Genomic DNA, 18,669 nt, shown 5'->3' on the forward strand with positions numbered 1-18,669 from the left:
TTTAAAAATCCTATTAAGTCCTTGTACAGCCTGAAGCCTCGCAATATGTCACAGAAATCCAAACACATTGCTTCGAGGACAATACGAATCTTGCTTTGCGGTAAAAATAGAAAATACGCAAAATGTTGAAGAGGTCAGTGGGGACAGAAAGAGTCAATGTTTCACAAGAGCTCATCAGAATTGAAAAGAGAGAAAATAAACTTATTTTAAATCGTAGAGAAGGGAGAAGTGGAGAGAACAAAGGGAATGTCTGCGATAGGCTGCAGAGAGATTTTTTTTATGATGGAATAGAGATGTGGGTGGTGGGGTGGAGATACGCCTCTACCAAAGGATGTGTAAGGTGCTTCTTCCTACTGCTAGCCTGCAGGTCACCCTAGGACAAGGTGTAGCACCTGCTTAGCAACCCCCCGCCCCCACCCTGATCAGGGTCACATGAAGCCATGGGAGCAGGTGGTGGATGGTCGTATGAGCAGCTAGTGCATATCACAAGTCCTTGCTATGTGACCACTGATGCCAAGCAGACAATCTCTGAAGAGTATTGATAATGGCTGGGGTCACCTATCTTGTAAAGACACTGCCCAGAAGAAAGCAATGGCAAACCACATCTGTAGAAAAATTTGCCAAGAAGAATCATAGTAATGGAAAGACCATGGACCACCCACATCGTACGACACAGCACATAATGATGACGGTGATGATAGATGTGTGAGCAATTTTGTTTTACAGACGCTGGAATGTACCACCAGGGGTGGTAGTGGAGGCAAATACGAGGCGGTTAAAAGGCTTGTAGATAGGTACATGAATGTGCAACAAATGGAAGGATGTGGTTATTGTGTATGCAAAAGAAGACCACAACCTTGTTGTTGGCTTCAGAGGGTTGTGTGCCTCAATGATCTGGAGAACTGTGTCGACTGGAGTCAAGGCTTTATGCTTTGGCTCTTGGGCAGGGTCACCCATGCCAAACAGGTCAAAGGGTAGAGTCCACCGGTCCTCCAGGTTCAGGGGTTCAACTCAGGGCTAGCAACCCTGCTGTTTCTGTAACAGTTTTGTTTTACCAGTCAATGAGGAATCCTTCTAGATCTGAGTGTGACGGTATTCCTGAGTCTACACCTCGGGCTTCTATCTCTAACAACCTGTAGTTGTTACCTTGACAATGCCAGTCCTATCAGACATTCCCTTTGATCTTTTCACCCTTTCACCTCTTGCACAGTCCATTTTCAATGAAGAGTGCTTGAAATGAAACACTGACTCTGCTTCCCTCCCCATGGATGCTGCCTGAACTGCTGAACATTTCCAACATCTCTAGCTTTTTAAAATTCTAATTTTACGTTCTAAGATACTCAGACTGACCTCATTCACTGAAGCTGTTGATCAGCACAACATGGATCCACTGCACATGGACTCCAAGACAAGGAATGCATGGCTAAAACTACAAGGGAGTGACCCGGGCAAAGGTCACATGCACACAAGGTGAGGAGGAGCAGAGAATGATAGACAGAATGAGAGCGAGCTTTCAATGAACCTTTCTCCAGGGTGTCCCGGTCCTCCTTTGGTGGCTCCGCATGGACCAAGATGTGAAGTGTGTCTGTCAGTTCCAGGTGGAGATTGGTACTTCCTTTATTACCATCATCCAGGCTCAGGCCTGCAAAACAAACACAGTTTTCTTGTCAAAACAACTTCTAAAGAACAATTCAAAAAATAAGAATGTCATTCTAGCCGCAGCATGAAGATTCAGATCCAGAGACTGATGAGATATGTCCCCGGTTGCTGTCAGAGATTGCTAGGGCCCCATGGAGACTTAAATCTCTGCAGAACGTATTTGAGGAGCCACATCACTGGAGGACAGCAAAATGTGGCACCTTTTCTCAAGGGGACAAGAGATAAGTGTGGTACGCAAGGGATAAGGAAGTTATAGGAAAAACATTGGAGGGACAGGATTAATCTTAAAGTTAACCTCCAGGTTGAGTCAGTAGTGAAGAAGGCGAATGCAATGTTGGCATTCATTTCTAGAGGAATAGAGTATAGGAGCAGGGATGTGATGTTGAGGCTCTATAAGGCGCTGGTGAGACCTCACTTGGAGTACTGTGGGCAGTTTTGGTCTCCTTATTTAAGGAAGGATGTGCTGATGTTGGAGAGGGTACAGAGAAGATTCACTAGAATGATTCCGGGAATGAGAGGGTTAATATGAGGAACGTTTGTCCGCTCTTGGACTGTAATGCCTTGGAGTTTAGAAGAATGAGGGGAGACCTCATAGAAACATTTTGAATGTTGAAAGGCATGGACAGAGTGGATGTGGCAAAGTTGTTTCCCATGATGGGGGAGTCTAGTACGAGAGGGCATGACTTAAGGATTGAAGGGCGCCCATTCAGAACAGAAAGGCGAAGAAATTTTTTTAGTCAGAGGGTGGTGAATCTATGGAATTTGCTGCCACAGGCAGCAGTGGAGGCCAAGTCATTGGGTGTATTTAAGGCAGAGATTGATAGGTATCTGAGTAGCCAGGGCATCAAAGGTTATGGTGAGAAGGTGGGGGAGTGGGACTAAATGGGAGAATGGACCAGCTCATGATAAAATAGCGGAGCAGATTCGATGGGCCGAATGGCCGACTTCTGCTCCTTTGTCTTATGGTCTTAATCCATAATTGGAAAAGGCAAGGATTAATCAACGTCTGTCAGAACTCCTTAGTTAAGGGCCGATCCTATCTGATGACCAATTTGAATTAATTTTTTTCTGAAGAGGTAACAAAGAGAGTTGAGGGCAATGTGGTTGATGTAGTCTGCATGGAACTTGGTACAGCCTTTGACAAGATCCCAATGGGAGATGCAATTAAAGGAATCCAAGGCAAATTGGATCCAACATTAGCTTGGTAATAGGAGGGTTGTTCCTGTGATTGGAAGCTATGACTAGTGATTCTGGGATATTTATGGTTTGTCATATGCAGTATAAGCAAACTTGCAGATGACATGGGAATCGATGGTGACTGCTGATAGTCAGGATGGAAATCATGGGTTATAGCATGATACTCTTGACTTGCTAAGATGAGCAAAACAATGGCAGATGAAATATAATCCTGAATGGAAAGGTTCTGGGTCCACAGAGCACTCAGTTAATGGTAGGGGTCCATAGTAATAAAAAGGTTGGGAACCCTGCTCTAGAGATTGAAGAATGGAGGGACCTTGGTGTGGAAATCCAAAGATCGTTAAAGTAGACAACATAGATAGATAAAGTGATGAAGGTGTATGGGGTACTTGCCTTTATTACTAGGGGTGTGGATTGAAGTTGTGGTGAAGCTATTTAAAGCATTGATCAGGCCATAGCTGGAATACCATATACAGTTCTGGTGGACGCACTGTAAGTGAGGTGTGATGTATTGGAGAGGATATAGAGGAGATTCACCAAGATGATCATTGAGATCAAAGGTTTGGACATGCCAGGTTTGAGGAGTTGAGGAAGCTGAAGGGGAATCTAGGAGATGAACAAAATTACAAGGGGCATAGATAGAGGAAAAAAAAAAGATATTTTCCCCCACAGGTGTTTGAAACCTGAATTTTATGGTAACGAGCAGGAAGTTTAAAGGGATCTGAGGAAGAATTTTGTTCACTCTGGGGGTGGCTGGAATCACGAACAAACTGCCTGAGAGAGTGGTGGAATCTGTGACTCTTGTAACATTTAAGAACATGTAGAACACTTGGATTGCCAAGATATAGGAGGTAGGAGGCTGGAAAATGGGATGAGTATAGATGGGTACTTCATGGTCAGCATGGACACAATGGGCTGAAGGACCCATTTTTGCACTTCATTTCCCTATCACTCTTGAAATGGATCAGGTGGTGAGGTCCCCCACTCAAAGTTGTGACAGGGTTTCTGATCTTCACCAGGGTAAAGTGACACACAAAATGCTGGAGGAACTCTTGAGTTCTAATTTACGTATCTATCTATTTATTTAGTGACACAGCATGGAGAAGGCTCAGGAACTCCCGACAGCCCTGATGAAACGTAACCTTAATCATGGGACAATTTACAATGACCAATTAACCTACGCAGTAGGCTTTGGGGCTGTGGGAGAAAACCAGAGCACCTGGGGAAAGCTCACGCGCTCCACGGGAAGGATGTACAGACAGTGTTAGACCTGAACCCCAAACTCCGACATCCTGAGCTGTAACAGCGTCACGCCAAATGCTGAAGGGTCTCGGCCCGAAACAGCAGCTGCTTATTCCCCTCTACTTTGCCTGACCAGCATTTTTGTGTGTGTGCTTCTCAAGATTTCCAGCATCTACAAAATCTCTAGTGCCTCCATGGGAACACTACTGTCAGCCAAGGGTAGTACTCGTCTCCGAGTCAGCAAACAGTTGGCTTATTTCCAATTCTTGAGGGATGATCAGTAAAATTAGGTTGACACTGTCATGCAGCACCGTGGGAGGTACGTACTTTATTGCAAAATTAGACGAATGTCCCCTGTTCTGTTGGTAACATGCTGGTTCAGCTTTCCTGCAAACTCACAGAACAGGATAAAGTTCTTAACTTTGTCATTACAAACAAAGGTCTCAAGGCCCCATTCTGAAGACAGTTAACTCTGGAGCCTGGCCAGGGTTATTTATTTCCCCCTCATCTCACCCTTTTACCACAGTACAAGGAGGCTTGCTGGCAATGAGTGTTGCTCGACATTAGAGCAATCTTTCATTCAGTATGTGCTACGTCGTATGACATGAATGATCATGGTCTTTCGACGAGCATGATTGTTCTTGGCAATTCCACCCCCCCACCCCCCAAACAGAAGTGGTTTGCCATCGCCTTCTTCTGGGCAGTGTCTTTACAAGACAGGTGACCCCAGCCATTCAGAATGTCTGCCTGGCATCAGAAGGCTTGTGATGTGCACCAGCTGCTCATATGACCAGCCACCACCTGCCACCTGCTCCCATGGCTTCACGTGACCCTGATCGGGGTGGAGGGGGGTGACGAGGGACGACTAAGCAGGTGCTACACTTTGCCCATGGGTAACGGAGGGAAGCACTGCCTCACACTTCCTTTGGTAGAGATGTTATCTCCACCCAGGCACTCTGTCACAGTAATCAAGACCTTAAAAATCACAGGGCACTGCTCACCGTACACACTGCACACCCTCAGCTCCAGTTGAGACTTGGCAGTGTCTTCCGGGAAGCGGGACACGAGGTTCAGTTTTCCATCATTCCTGGTGTACTCCGGTAACGGCAAGCTTCTGTGCAGCTCCTCGAACCTGCAGAACAGGAACAGGGTCACACCGGCCTCGAGGGGGCAGCACGGTAGCCTAGTGTTTAGCGCGACGCTGTTACAGCGCCCGCGACCCGGGTTCAATCCCCTCACACTCTGCAAGGAGTCCGAACATTCTCCCCATGACCGGGTAGGTTTCCTCTGAGTGCTCCAAGTTTCCTGGCACTTTCCAAAGTCGTACTGATTAGTCGGTTAATTGGTCACAAGGGTGTAATTGGTCAGTGTGGGTTCAATGGGTTGGAAGGACCTGTTACTCTTCTGTATCTCTGAATAGAATATAATAAACAAAATAAAGTACATGCATTGGCCAAAAAGTGGGATGTAAAGGGCTGGGGGTTGCGGATGTCTCTGTCATTGGTTTTGCTCCCCTGGTGTAAAGGGAGAGGGTGGAGGAGTGGGACAAGTTGAATTGCTCCCATAGACTTGATGGGCCAAAGGTGCTGTAACCATTTGGCGTTTCTGTCTATTTGGAGTTCCCAGTTGCTAGCCATCTCTTTCTTTCTTTTTAAATCTTTTTATTGAGTAAGTATACAAAAAAGGTAAGCCATATAAACATTAGTACAATGTTAAAGTATAATAAAATTCCAAAAGATAACAATACCAAAAAGAAAATACTACAAACAATGTAATTTAAGCATAAGAAACCAAGATAACATAATAGTATACTAGATTTTATATATATCAATGGAAAAAAGAAAAAAAAAACCCCAAAAAAAAACCCACCGTGCAACTAACTAAAAGCAAAGCAGCTAGCCATCTCAATTCCGCATTCCAACACCCACGTGCCTGGTGTCGGCTGCCTCCGCCGCCGGGAGAAGGCTGAACACAAACTAGAGGCACATCACCTCATTCATCCTGAGTAACCTACACCCTGAAGGCATGAACACTGAATTCTCCAGATTCCTGAAACTGCATCCCCACGGTCTCTTTTCTCTCTTTTCCTGATCTACCACTGAAGACATTGACATGGACCACCACCACAAGAAAGCAGCATCCATCAAAGATCCCCACCATCTAGGCCATCCCCTCTTCTCCCTACTACCATTGGAGTTGGAAGTACAGAAGCCTTAGGCCCACACCACTTCAGGAATAGTTATTATCCTGCAACCACCAGGACCCTGAACTGGTATGGATAACTTCATTCACCACAACTCAAACTGATTCCACATCCTACAGACTCTCTTTCAAGAACTCTTTAAAACTTATGTTCTCAGTATTAATTTCTTATTGGTAAAATTCATTAACTACACATTGATGTTTGTCAGTCTTTATGTACTTTTTTTTCATAAAATTTTATTGCACTTCGTTTTTCTTCTGTAAATGCCTGCAAGAAATTGAATCTTAAGGTAGTATATGGTAACATATGTACTTTGAACCCAGTTCTTCGTCTACACCCCACCCCCTTCATCACCCTGCTCCTTTCCCCTTCTCAACATTTCTCCATTAGTCCATCACCCACACACTCTTCCCAATGGGACCTTTCCCCCACTGTTTTCATCTGCCCTCCTCACCCCTTCACTTGATTCCATAAGATATAAGAGCAGAATTGGGCCATTTGGCCCATCGAGTCTGCTTTGCCATTCAATCACGGTTGATCCTTTTATCGCCCTCTTCAACTCCGTAACCTTTGATGTCATGTCCAATTAAGAACCTATCAATCTGTGTCTTAAATACTCCTGACAACCTGACCTTCACAGCTGCCTGTTGCAATAAATTCCACAAATTCATCACCCTCTGTCTAAAGAAGGTCATCAGCTTCAGCCTTTTGTTGCTGCTCCCGATCACCTCCCAGTCTCCGCCACTATTCCCACTCTCCCCTCCTCCATCTATCACCTTCCAGTTCTTGCTGCACCCCTTCCCTTCACCTCTTTATACTGACCATCCAGTTCCCCTCCACAGATGCTGCCTGACCAGCTGAGGACCCCCAGCAATGTGTGTTGCTGTGTTTCCGTAATCCATCTGCATCAGCCAGGTTGCCATGGAGAGGAGATGCAAGGAAGTCCACAGGCCATCTCCAAGTGCAGTGGTAAAATTACCTTCCCAGAAGAAAGGCCTTGAGGGATTTAGAGCTAGCGAACAATTAAGAGAGGCCATTCTGATTTACCTTCACAATATACTACACAGTACGAACTACATTCTTGTTTATACAACTTAAATGATTCAAAGTATATTTATTATTAAAGTATGTATGCAGTATACGAGGGGTGATTGATAAGTTCATGGCCTAAGGTAGAAGGAGTCAATTTTAGAAAACCAAGCACATTTATTTTTCAACATCGTCCCCTCCTACATGTACACACTTAGTCCAGCGGTTGTGGAGCATATGGATCCCTTCTTTGTAAAAGTGGTCCACAGCAGGGGTGATTGATAAGTTTGTGGCCTAAGGTAGAAGATGATGAGTTACTAACTTCAAACTTTCTGCAGTATCACTCAAAGAACTGAACTGCACGTGTATGCAACGAGAGCGTCTTGGACCTCCAGGTGATCCACAGCAGGGCTGATTGATAGGTTCGTGGCCCAAGGTAGAAGGAGATGAGTTATACAGCTCTCGTTACAAGCACGTGCAGTTCAACTCTTTGAGTGCAAATGCAGAAAGTTTGAAGTTTCTCCTCATCTCCTTCTACAGTACCTTAGGCCACAAACTTATCAATCACCCCTGCTGTGGACGACTTCTGGAGGTCCAAAACGCCGACTTCTACAAAGAAGAGATCCGTATGCTCCACAACCGCTGGACTAAGTGTGTAAATGTAGAAAAAATAAATGTGCTAGGTTTTCTAAAATTGACTCCTTCTACCTTGGGCCACGAACTTATCAATCACCCCTCGTCCAACCCTGAGGTCTGTCTTCCCCCTAGACAGCCACGAAACAAAGAAACACTGTGGAACCTATTGAAAGAAAATCAGACATCCTCTCTCCACACGCGAAAAACAAAGATTGCGCGTACGGCAACAAGAAAGAACGAGCAAAAACATGCAAACAAAAGGGTCCGTATTCACTTCAGCTCAGTCCTTTATCTGCAGACCACCCCGATTCAAAAAATCGGCCAAAAATAGCAAAGAGAAAAAGGAGCGACCAGAAACCAGAAAATGCATCATAATGTGAACTACAGTCCAATCCACAAATCGCATCAATTAAACCTTGCTCCTGCACCATTCTCTGACAGCACTGAGGGAGAGAAAGGTCGTTCAAACACAGGGACCTTATCAACTGTAATATATGATCTCTCCCTCCATGTCTTTATTTTGATTGTTATTAATGCATCCCTCATTCTAACTTTCCCACAATAGTGACATAGTCACTCAAACACCCAGAGTTCCAGGCAAAGAACCTAATTCAGTATTCTCCATTACCTTTACACTGTGGTTTCCATCTCCCCGATAACACACTCTCAACATTTATAATTGTATACCTTCCATCATAAGTCAAAAAAAAAACCACTTGCCACTTACTGAGCGGGCATCTGTTCGCAGAACTCCTTTTCCGAGGCACAGTAATCTAACCGCAAGATCTTCGAGCTTCTACCCTTGAGTCTGTGGCAGTCTGCAGGAAGAACAGATAGCCTTTATAAATCACCTTGTCTGACAGTTGGAGAAGCTATGATCTATTTCACTGTAACATCCACAACTGCTTATTAAACCAGTTCATGAACTCTTCAGTGAATTTATAGAAACCAGGTACTCTCAAATAATAGAATCTAATCAAGAGGCTCAGAAAATGTGGAACAGTCTGCAGATCAGGGAGCATCAGTGGGCAAAGCTAATCTTAGAGGTGAGTGGCATTTTATCTAGCATTTACTGATTTCACTTTACAATTTCAACATCTGTTGCATTAATCCTTTGTTTAAAAACTCAGGAGTGTTACTTAGCCAGGAGGGTGGCGGGATGAGAAACGTCTCCACCAAAGGAGGCGGAAGGTGCTGCTTCTCTCCGCGAGCCTGTAGGTCACCCTGGGGCCAAGGTGTTCCCACAGGCAGCTGTGGATGGAAAGTCTTTATGTTCATTTAAGGTAGAGGCCGATAGATTCTTGATTGGTCAGGGCATGAAGGGATGTGGGGAGATGGCAGGAGATTGGGGCTGAGAGGGAAAATGGATCTGTCACGATCAAATGGCAGGGCAGACTCCATGGGCCAAATGGCCTAATTCTGCTCCTATATCTATTGGCCTTACGATAGCACCTGCTTAGCCCCCCCAACCCCACTGGGGTCACGTGAAGTCATGGGAGCAGCTGGCAGAAGGTTATATGAGCAACTGGTGCATATCACAAGCCCTGGTTGTGTGACCACTAAGCAGACAATCCCTGAAGAGTATCGATAATGGCTGGGGTCTCCCATCTTGGAAAGACACTGCCCGGAAGGCGGCAATGGTAAACCACTTCTGTAGAAAAATCTGCCAAGAACAATCATGGGCATGGATGGAGAAAAGAGTAAGAACAACAGTGTGAAGTGGGGTCTTCCCCACAGGCAATGAAGACAGATGGAAGACCACGATCATCCATGTCATACGACACGGCACATAATGATGATGATGATGATGATGATGATGAATTTAATAGAGAGTTACAGCCTTGGAGAGTTTACATTGAAGAGAGCTCAGGAAGCGAGCTGGAGTTAGGCATAGAATAATAGATCGACTGAGTCTATATTGACCAAGTATTTATGCTTGAGTTTACTTTGGAGTGAAACTCAATGACAACACTGAGGTACTCACTGGAGTTGGTCTTGAATCCTTCCCAAAACTCCTTACTCCTCGCTCTGGTCAGGACAGAGTGGTCCCTGCAGTTGACCAAGCTCACACTCTGCTCTCCCAGGTCTTGCCTCAAGCACTCAGGCCCCCAGGAGTTACTGTCTGTAGCTGTCAGGACCCCGGACACCAGCACAGGCTTCAGAATAAAACAAAAACAAATCGGTCAACATCCAAGACAAGAGTCTTTTCAACTACTACAGAACAGTACAGAGGAAGCTTTGGTCTGGATCTAACCCGTAATGTGGCTGCACCGAGAATGTTTGATGGGACAGTCTACAGCAGGGGCTCCCAACCTGGTGTTCATGAACCCCTTGCTTAATAGCATTGGTCCATGGCATTAGAAAAAGATTAGGTATCTCTGCTCTGAAGGCAGCTTTACTCAATATCTAATCTGTGTTCTCACTACTTGGAGTATTTGATGGAACAATGTACGGTAGCTTTATGAATGTGCCAATAGACAATAGGTGTAGGAGTAGGCCATTCAGCCCTTCGAGCCAGCACCGCCATTCACTGTGATCATGGCTGATCATCCACAATCAGTACCCTTTTCTTGCCTTCTCCCCATCTCCCTTGACTCCGCTATCTTTAAGAGCTCTATCTAACTATTTCTTGAAAGAATCCAGAGAAATGGCCTCCACTGCCTTCTGAGGCAGAGCATTCCACAGAACCACAGCCCTCTGCATGAAAAAGTTTTCCCTCAACTCCGTTCTAAATTGTCTACCCCTTATTCTTAAACTGTGGCCTCTGGTTCTGGACTCCCCCAACATCGGGAACATGTTTCCTGCCTCTAGCGTGTCCAATCTCTTAATAATCTTATATGTTTCAATCAGATCCCCTCTCATCCTTCTAAATTCCAGTGTATACAAGCCCAGTCGCTCCAATCTTTCAACATATGACAACCCCGCCATCCCAGGAATTAACCTCGTGAACCTACGCTGCACTCCCTCAATAGCTAGAATGTCCTTCCTCAAATTTGGAGACCAAAACTGTACACAATACTCCAGGTGTTGTCTCACCAGGGCCCAGTACAACTGCAGAAGGACCTCTTTGCTCCTATACTCAACTCCCCTTGTTATGAAGGCCAACATGCCATTAACCTTCTTCACAATGTGCCTATACTATAATGCGCTTGCACCGGAGTCATCAATAGGATAATACAGAGACATAAGTGTCTTTGTAGAATTTTTATAAATCTGTTAATTATAAACATTTCTCACCAGCCCTTTTATCCAGTATTCCTGGAAGAATTTCCAGTTATTCTTGTTCGTGGGATCCTGTATCCATGGAAAAGTTCCTTTGGCAAGCCACGAATAATGGATGGTGGAGCTCTGTTCTTGACTTTGCGTGGGGATCTGGTCAGATTCTTTATCCTGAGTTGTCTTCCCCGTCTGATCTTCCGCGTTCTGCCTCGGAGCTTTGGTGATTGGAATCTTCTTCTCCACCACTGACGCAATGATGTCGTCCAGGATGCTTGGCATGTTCTGTGATGACACGGTACACTGTCATGTCAGAACGAGAAACAGTACTTTAGAACCTCACGTGCTGAGCGGCAGCGTATTTGCATTAAGGGCGAGGTGTGGCAAACCGTACGGGAAGGGAGCACAGGTGGGTGGATAGTGCAGTTTGTTCAGCCATTGAGACTTACTGCTGCAACTTCAGGATTGTTGCACAAAGAGGAGATTAGCATATTGTTATAGACCTGTGCCCCTTTTGGTTGTGGCAGTGGATCACAAAGCTCTAGGGAGCTTTGGAAGAGAAGGCATTCTTGAGCTTAATATGCAGCTAGTTTGCTTGAAGCAACCATCAAAGCAATCAAAAGTCACTTCATCTCACCAGGTGGCATTGACTGGAAAGGAGCAACTCAAGGCACGCAGCTGGGAAAAAAAATAATAGATTGTCCCAAAGCACTGTACGAGTCTCAATGAGTCGTAGAACACTACAGCACAGCGACAGGCCCCTCGATCCATCCAGACTGTGCCCAAAATATTATTCTGCCCAATCCCATTGGCCTGCACCTCATAGCCCTCCATATCCCTCCCAACCATGTAATTACCCAAATTTCTCTTAAGTGCTGAAATCGACCCTATATCCACCAATTGCGCTGTCAGCTCGTTCCACACTCTCACCACCCTCGGAGTCAAGAAGATCCCCCTCATGCTCCTCTTAAATATTTCACTTTTCACCCTTAACCCATGGCCTCTGGTTGTCGTCTCATCCAAATTCAGCGGGAAAAACCTGCTTACATTTACCATAACTGTATACCACTCATAATGCTATAGACCTCTATCAAATCTCCCCTCATCTTCCTTTGCGCCAGGGAAAAAGGTCCTAACCAATTCCACCTTTCCCTATAATTCAGGTGCTGAAGTCATTTATCCAGTAAGCAGAATATTGTCACAGAGCAATACAGCACAGAAAAAGCTCTCTTGGCGTAACTAGCCCAAGCTGGCTCAGATTCCCATATTAGCTCATCTTATTTGCTTGGCCCATATCCGTCTAATCCCCGCCAAGTACTTATCCAAGTCAAAGTTCAAAGTGGGTTTCTTATCAAGGTATGTATGCAGTACACAATCCTGAGATTTGTCTTCTCAGACAGCCATGAAACAAAGAAAAAGTATCAGCCCCCACATTAAAAAAAAACAAATCCTTAAAATGGCAACAAGAACATGAACTCTCTCCCCCCGACCCCCATGTGCATAAAACAAATTGTGCAAACAGCAACAAGAAAGAATGGGCAAAAACACAGAATATAAAAACACAAAAATCAAAAGAGCCTGTTGAATTGTTATTGTACCTGCCTCAAATATTTTCTCTGTCAGCTTGTTCCACATAAGCACCACCCTCTGCATGAAGGATCTACTCCTCAGCACCCTTTTAAATCTCTCCTCTCTGACCTTAAACCTGCACCCTCTAATTTTGGTACCTATGTGCATTTACCCACCTAGGCCCCTAAAGATTTTGTATAGCTCTGCAAGGACACTACTCAATCTCCTGTGTTCACAGAGCAGAGTCCTGGCCTATTTAGCTTCTTGCTATGAAACAGGTACAAGACATAGGAGCGGAATTAGGCCATTTATCACTTTGAGTCTGCTCCACCATTTGATCATGGCAGATTTATTTTCCCTCTCAACCCTATTCTCCTGCCTTCTCCATGTAACCTTTGAAGCCCTTACCTATCAAGCTGTGCTTTAAATATACCCAATGATTTGGCCCCCACAACTGTCTGTGGCAATGAATTTCAGTTTCACTACCCTCTGGCTAAAGAAATTCCTCCTCTGTTCTAAAGGGATGTCCTTCTGTCTTAGGGGTTCCCAACAAGGGGTCCATGATCCCCTTGGTTAATGGTAGCATAAAAAAGGTTGGGAGCCTTCTTCTATTCTGAGGCTGTGCCCACTGGTCATGGATTCTCCCAGTATTGGAAATATCCTTTGACCTCCACTCTAGATAGGCCTTTCAATATTTAGTAGGGCTTAGGTTTCTCAAGTCCTGGCAACATTTTCATACATCTGATGTCACTAATGATCAAATAATGACTTTTTTTGATTAAAATTTGTCGATAGAATATTGGATTGGTTTGTCCCACTTGTTCCCCAGTGAGCCAGTTGGGATCTTTTGTGATTTACTATAGTGTTCTTGTGTCGTGGGATTAGCCTGACCACACTGCAAGAGTCCCCTAGCTCACTCCCTCATAAATCCCCCACTTGCTCAGCCTGAAGAAACCACTCTATTCTTTGCAACACACAGAAAGCGCTGGAGGAACTCAGCAGGTCAGGAACCATCTATGGAAAAGAACTAACAGTTGATATTTTGGGCCAAGACCCCTCTTTGCCCAGACCCATGCTTACACTGTTTAATGTTGTGTAGACTGGAGCGAATGCGATGCCAGCGTCTGTGGATCCCAAGCGCAGTTTCCCCGCTGTGCTGGTGAGCAGGTCGCACAGTGTTGAACAGTGCTCGGCCGACTTAGACTCCTGGTCTGCAGGGCTTTTCGAGGCTGTGTTTCTGCGTCTATTACCTGGTATCTCTTCTGCTTCTGTGGTTACGGTGAAGAGAATCAAATCAATGGTGTGTTCATCTTAGAACTTGCAATCTATAAAGTTTCAGTTTCACCCAAGAACTGAAAGCAGACAGGAATGACCTGAAACTACGAATAACCATCTGGTAGGTTACTTAGCTATGGTACATATACCCCTTGTGCCCTGACCTAATAGCAACAAAGGAAACTCTGAAAGAAGGGCTTTGGGGGAGCATTTGGATCTTCCTTCCACGACAAGCAATCTGCTGGATGTACTCAGTGGGTTGAGCAGTATCTGTGGGAGAAAAGGAATTGGCGATGTTTCGGCACAAATCGTCGAGAATTCCTTTTCTTCTTTGGATGCTGTTTGACCTGCCGAGTTCCTCCAACAGATTACCTGTTGCTCCAGATTCCACCATGTGCAATCTCTTGCATCTCCTGAACCTTGCTTGTTTCTGAAACCCCATGTTGTTTTTGTTGTTTTTTTTTTTTAAAAAAATGTTTGACCAGATTGAAAGAACCTGTTAGGTGACCCCATTTACCATCCAGGCCAGACATGGGCCCACACTGCCTGCTATTCCTCAATATTGCATTCGAGAGATTCAAAGGTTCAAAGGTTCTTTTTATTATCAAAGCGTGTATGCAGAATACAACCCTGAGATTTGTCTTCCCCAGATAGCCACAAGATACAGAATACCACAGTAGTTGAAAGACAGACATAAATCCACCTCCACACAAAAAGAAAAAATAAGTAAACACTCACAAACCCAAACCCCTCCCTCGCACAAAAAAAACTAACAGATCACAAACTCCCAGCCTGCCAATCAGCAACAAGAAAGAATGAGCGAGAGCACAAAAAGAAAACATAGAACGGAAAGAAACCAATCTCAGAATTTTGATAACATCTCCGAGAGATGAAAAATGGCAGATGGAGTTTAATACAGACAAGTGTGAGGTATTGCACGTTGGAAGGACAAACCAAGGTAGAACATACAGGGTTAATGGTAAGGCACTGAGGAGTGCAGTGGAACAGAGGGATCTGGGAATACAGATACAGTCACAGGTAGATAGGGTCGTAAAGAGAGCTTTTGGTACATTGGCCTTTATTAATCAAAGTATTGAGTATAAGAGCCGGAATGTTATGATGAGGTTGTATAAGGCATTGGTGAGGCCGAATCTGGAGTATTGTGTTCAGTTTTGGTCACCAAATTACAGGAAGGATATAAATAAGGTTGAAAGAGTGCAGAGAAGGTTTACAAGGATGTTGCCAGGACTTGAGAAACTCAGTTACAGAGAAAGGTTGAATAGGTTAGGACTTTATTCCCTGGAGCGTAGAAGAATGAGGGGTGATTTGATAGAGGTATATAAAATTATGATGGGTATAGATACAGTGAATGCAAGCAGGCTTTTTCCACTGAGGCAAGGGGAGAAAGAAACCAGAGGACATGGGTTAAGGGTGAGGGGGGAAAAGTTTAAAGGGAACATTAGTGGGGGCTTCTTCACACAGAGAGTGGTGGGAGTATGGAATGAGCTGCCAGATGAGGTGGTAAATGCAGGTTCTTTTTTAATATTTAATAATAAATTGGACAGATACATGGATGGGAGGTGTATGGAGGGATATGGTCCATGGGCAGGTCAGTGGGACTAGGCAGAAAATGGTTCGGCACAGCCAAGAAGGGCCAAAGGGCCTGTTTCTGTGCTGTAGTTTCTATGGCTTCTAGCATCTGAGGGATTCCACCCTGTTCAAAAGTTCCTGCACGATTCTGTCTGTCAATGAGCAACTAATTTTAAGTAAAAAGCTTCCGGAATACACTGGTGGTAAAGTGTGTGAGGTAAAGACGCTAGACAAATAAAATCTAGAAGCCCAAGTTCAAATTCTGCCACTGAAGCTGCCATCGGGCAGGAAGTACAGAGGCCTGAAGTCCTATACCATACTTCCCTTCCAACTATGGAGCTGTGGAATTTAAACTGATTTTCTAATCCAAAAGTGAGGTTGATGAACAGAAAATATATATGGAACTTAATGGTCTATTCTAATTTCCTTTAAGGAAGGAAATCTGCCATTCTTACTCAGTGAATATGTGACTTTAGACCCACCAATGCAGTTGCCTCTTAAATAGCTCAGCAGGGCCACTGAACTGCAGTGGCAATGAATGCAATTGGCAATGAATGCTTGCCTTGTCTCTAATACCCAGATCCAAAATTTAAAAAAAGAATAAACAGGAACAAAAAGTTGTACAAATCCGGTAGTTGCTGCTTGCAGTGGCAGTGGAAACAGTGTCAAGCACTCTGTTCCTTCACAAGGAAAATGAGTCGACTGAGGGTAAGGAATCAGCATCAGATTTAGTATCACTGGGATATGTAATGAAATTTGTTTTGCAGCAGCAGTACAGTGCAATACATATAAAATATTATAAATTACTAAAAAAATACATATATATATATACACACACAAATTAAATTAGTGGAAAAAGAGAACAAAATGGTGAAGTAGTGTGTTTTGTTGGTTCATCGTCGATTCAGAAATCTGATGGCGGAGGGGAAGAAGCAGTTTTCTAAACTTTGAGTGTGTGTCTTCAGGCTCCCGTGCCTCTTGTTTGAATAACTTACAGAGCAGCTGAGACTAGCTACCTGACCAAAGCCCAATGGGACAGGTTGGATGGCAAGCTGATACGTCGCTTGGTATTAGGGCAGCCGAGCTCAGTGTAGCATGAAATGATTTGCTTCTCGTCACCACACACGTCTCTGTTCTTGTTCAAAAGCGACATAGGCTTGGCCTCAGCTCGTCTTTTTTTTTTTTGCTTTCAAACTCTCTCAAGGTAACTACAGCACAGACTAGGTTTAGGGTGAATCTCCAATGGTACTATCCTGACCCCACCAGATTCCAGTAAAACAGTCTGCAGGGTAAACACAAGACCTGCACCACTAGTAATTGTGACCCAATGAATGGCGGTGCTACACTAGATACAAAGTTACAGTTAGTGGTTACATTTCCTCACCACTTGCTTCCTCTTTTGCCTTGCGCGTAGCGAGCTCCGCCAGCCAGTGCAGTGGTGACTGGGAGCAGGAGTGGTTGCTGTTGGACCCCTGGCTGTGCTCATGCATCGACCTGGTCTTAGCAGACTTCTCTCCAGACATCAGGGAGCATGTCTCTTCCACCTTTGCCTCTGTCTGCAGCTGCAAGTAAGGAGCACGGAACATTAGTGTACTGAACTAGTAAGATAAACATTCTTTGAATAACTGTCGTAGAACTATTAACATTCACCACTGCTTTGTCTGAGTTCAAGTTTATTGTCACCCAACCATACACATGTATACAGTTAAACATCTTTGTCTGGGGCCAAGGTGCAAAACACAGCACGTATACACTCTCAGTGGCCTCTTTGCTAGGTATACCCTGCACCTAAAAAGTGGCCACTAAGTGTATATGTTGGCGGTCTTCTGCTGCTGTAGCCAATCCTCTTCAAGGTTTGACCTGTGTTCGGATGTTCTTCTGCACAACAAAATATAACTCTTTTTTAGTGGGGCTGTCTGAGTTACTTATTTACCTATTGACATAATTTTAATAGGCATCCGTTAGTTTCATGAGACCATGGATTTGCGCCTTGGAAGGTTTCCAGGGCGCAGGCCTGGGCAAGGTTGTATGGAAGACCGGCAGTTGCCCATGCTGCAAGTCTCCCCTCTCCATGACACCAATGTTGTCCAAGAGAAGGACATTAGGACCCAAACTGCGACAACAGCTTGGCACCGGTGGCGTCGCAGAGCAATGTGTGGTAAAGTGCCTTGCTCAAGGACACACACGCTGCCTCAGCCAAGGCTCGAACTAGCGACCTTCGAATCACTAGACCGACGCCTTAACCACTTGGCCACGCGCCAACACTTATTGACATACAGCACAGAATAGGCCCTTCCAGTCCTTTGAGCCGCACCACCCAGTAATCTCTTGTTTTAAGGCGAGCCTGATCACGGGACAATTTACAATGACCAATTAACCTACCAACTGCTATGTATTTGATTGTAGGAGGAAACCGGAGCACCTGGAGGAAACCCTCAAGGGGAGAACGTGCAAACTCCTTACAGGCAGCGGTGGGAATTGAACCCAGGTTGCCTGCACTGTAAAGTGTTGTGCTAACCACTGCGCTACTGTGCCGTCCTAAAGACCTGTTTCCTTCCTGTCAGCTTGAACCAGCCTGGCCATTGTCCTCTGACCTCACTCATTAACTCGAGACTGCTGGGCATGAAAATCCCAAAAGGTTAGTAGTTTCTGAGGTATTCAAACCATCCTGTCTGATAACAGCAATCATTCCATGGTCAAAGTCACTTAGATCACATACCTTTCCCCATTCTGATGTTTGGTCCGAACAACAACTGAGCCTCTTGACTATGTCTGCATGCTTTTATGCAATGAGTTGCTGCCACATAATTGGCTGGTTAGATATTTGCATTATTGAGGTGTACAGGTGTACCTAATAACATGGCCACTGAGTGTCGTTACGATCCAGTACATAAAAAAAAATCACAAAATAATACTAGCACAAGCCCCTGAGTGGCAGGGCCTGAAGGTTGACATAAAGTGCGAGGTGCATGCTTATGTAAGACAGTATAAATATTACTGAGACTATGAAAAGTGGATCAGCCATAATGAAATGGTGGAGCAGATTCGATGGG

At 44.7% G+C, this 18,669-nt stretch overlaps 1 protein-coding gene across 1 annotated transcript in view; it reads right to left on the reverse strand.

Annotated features, from left to right (window-relative positions):
- Positions 1 to 18,669, reverse strand: part of LOC134351028 (probable JmjC domain-containing histone demethylation protein 2C) — an 84,930-nt gene that overhangs the window by 8,372 nt on the left and 57,889 nt on the right. Inside the window, exons 13-19 of the mRNA XM_063057010.1 lie at positions 17,001 to 17,178; positions 13,832 to 14,019; positions 11,204 to 11,485; positions 9,951 to 10,122; positions 8,694 to 8,784; positions 5,100 to 5,230; positions 1,523 to 1,642 (exon numbers count right to left, since the gene is read on the reverse strand). Of these exons, the coding sequence (XP_062913080.1) occupies positions 1,523 to 1,642; positions 5,100 to 5,230; positions 8,694 to 8,784; positions 9,951 to 10,122; positions 11,204 to 11,485; positions 13,832 to 14,019; positions 17,001 to 17,178 (1,162 nt within the window). The remainder of the gene's footprint in view (positions 1 to 1,522; positions 1,643 to 5,099; positions 5,231 to 8,693; positions 8,785 to 9,950; positions 10,123 to 11,203; positions 11,486 to 13,831; positions 14,020 to 17,000; positions 17,179 to 18,669) is intronic.

This window comes from Mobula hypostoma, chromosome 8 (assembly GCF_963921235.1).
Source record: "Mobula hypostoma chromosome 8, sMobHyp1.1, whole genome shotgun sequence".
Taxonomy (NCBI): domain Eukaryota; kingdom Metazoa; phylum Chordata; class Chondrichthyes; order Myliobatiformes; family Myliobatidae; genus Mobula; species Mobula hypostoma.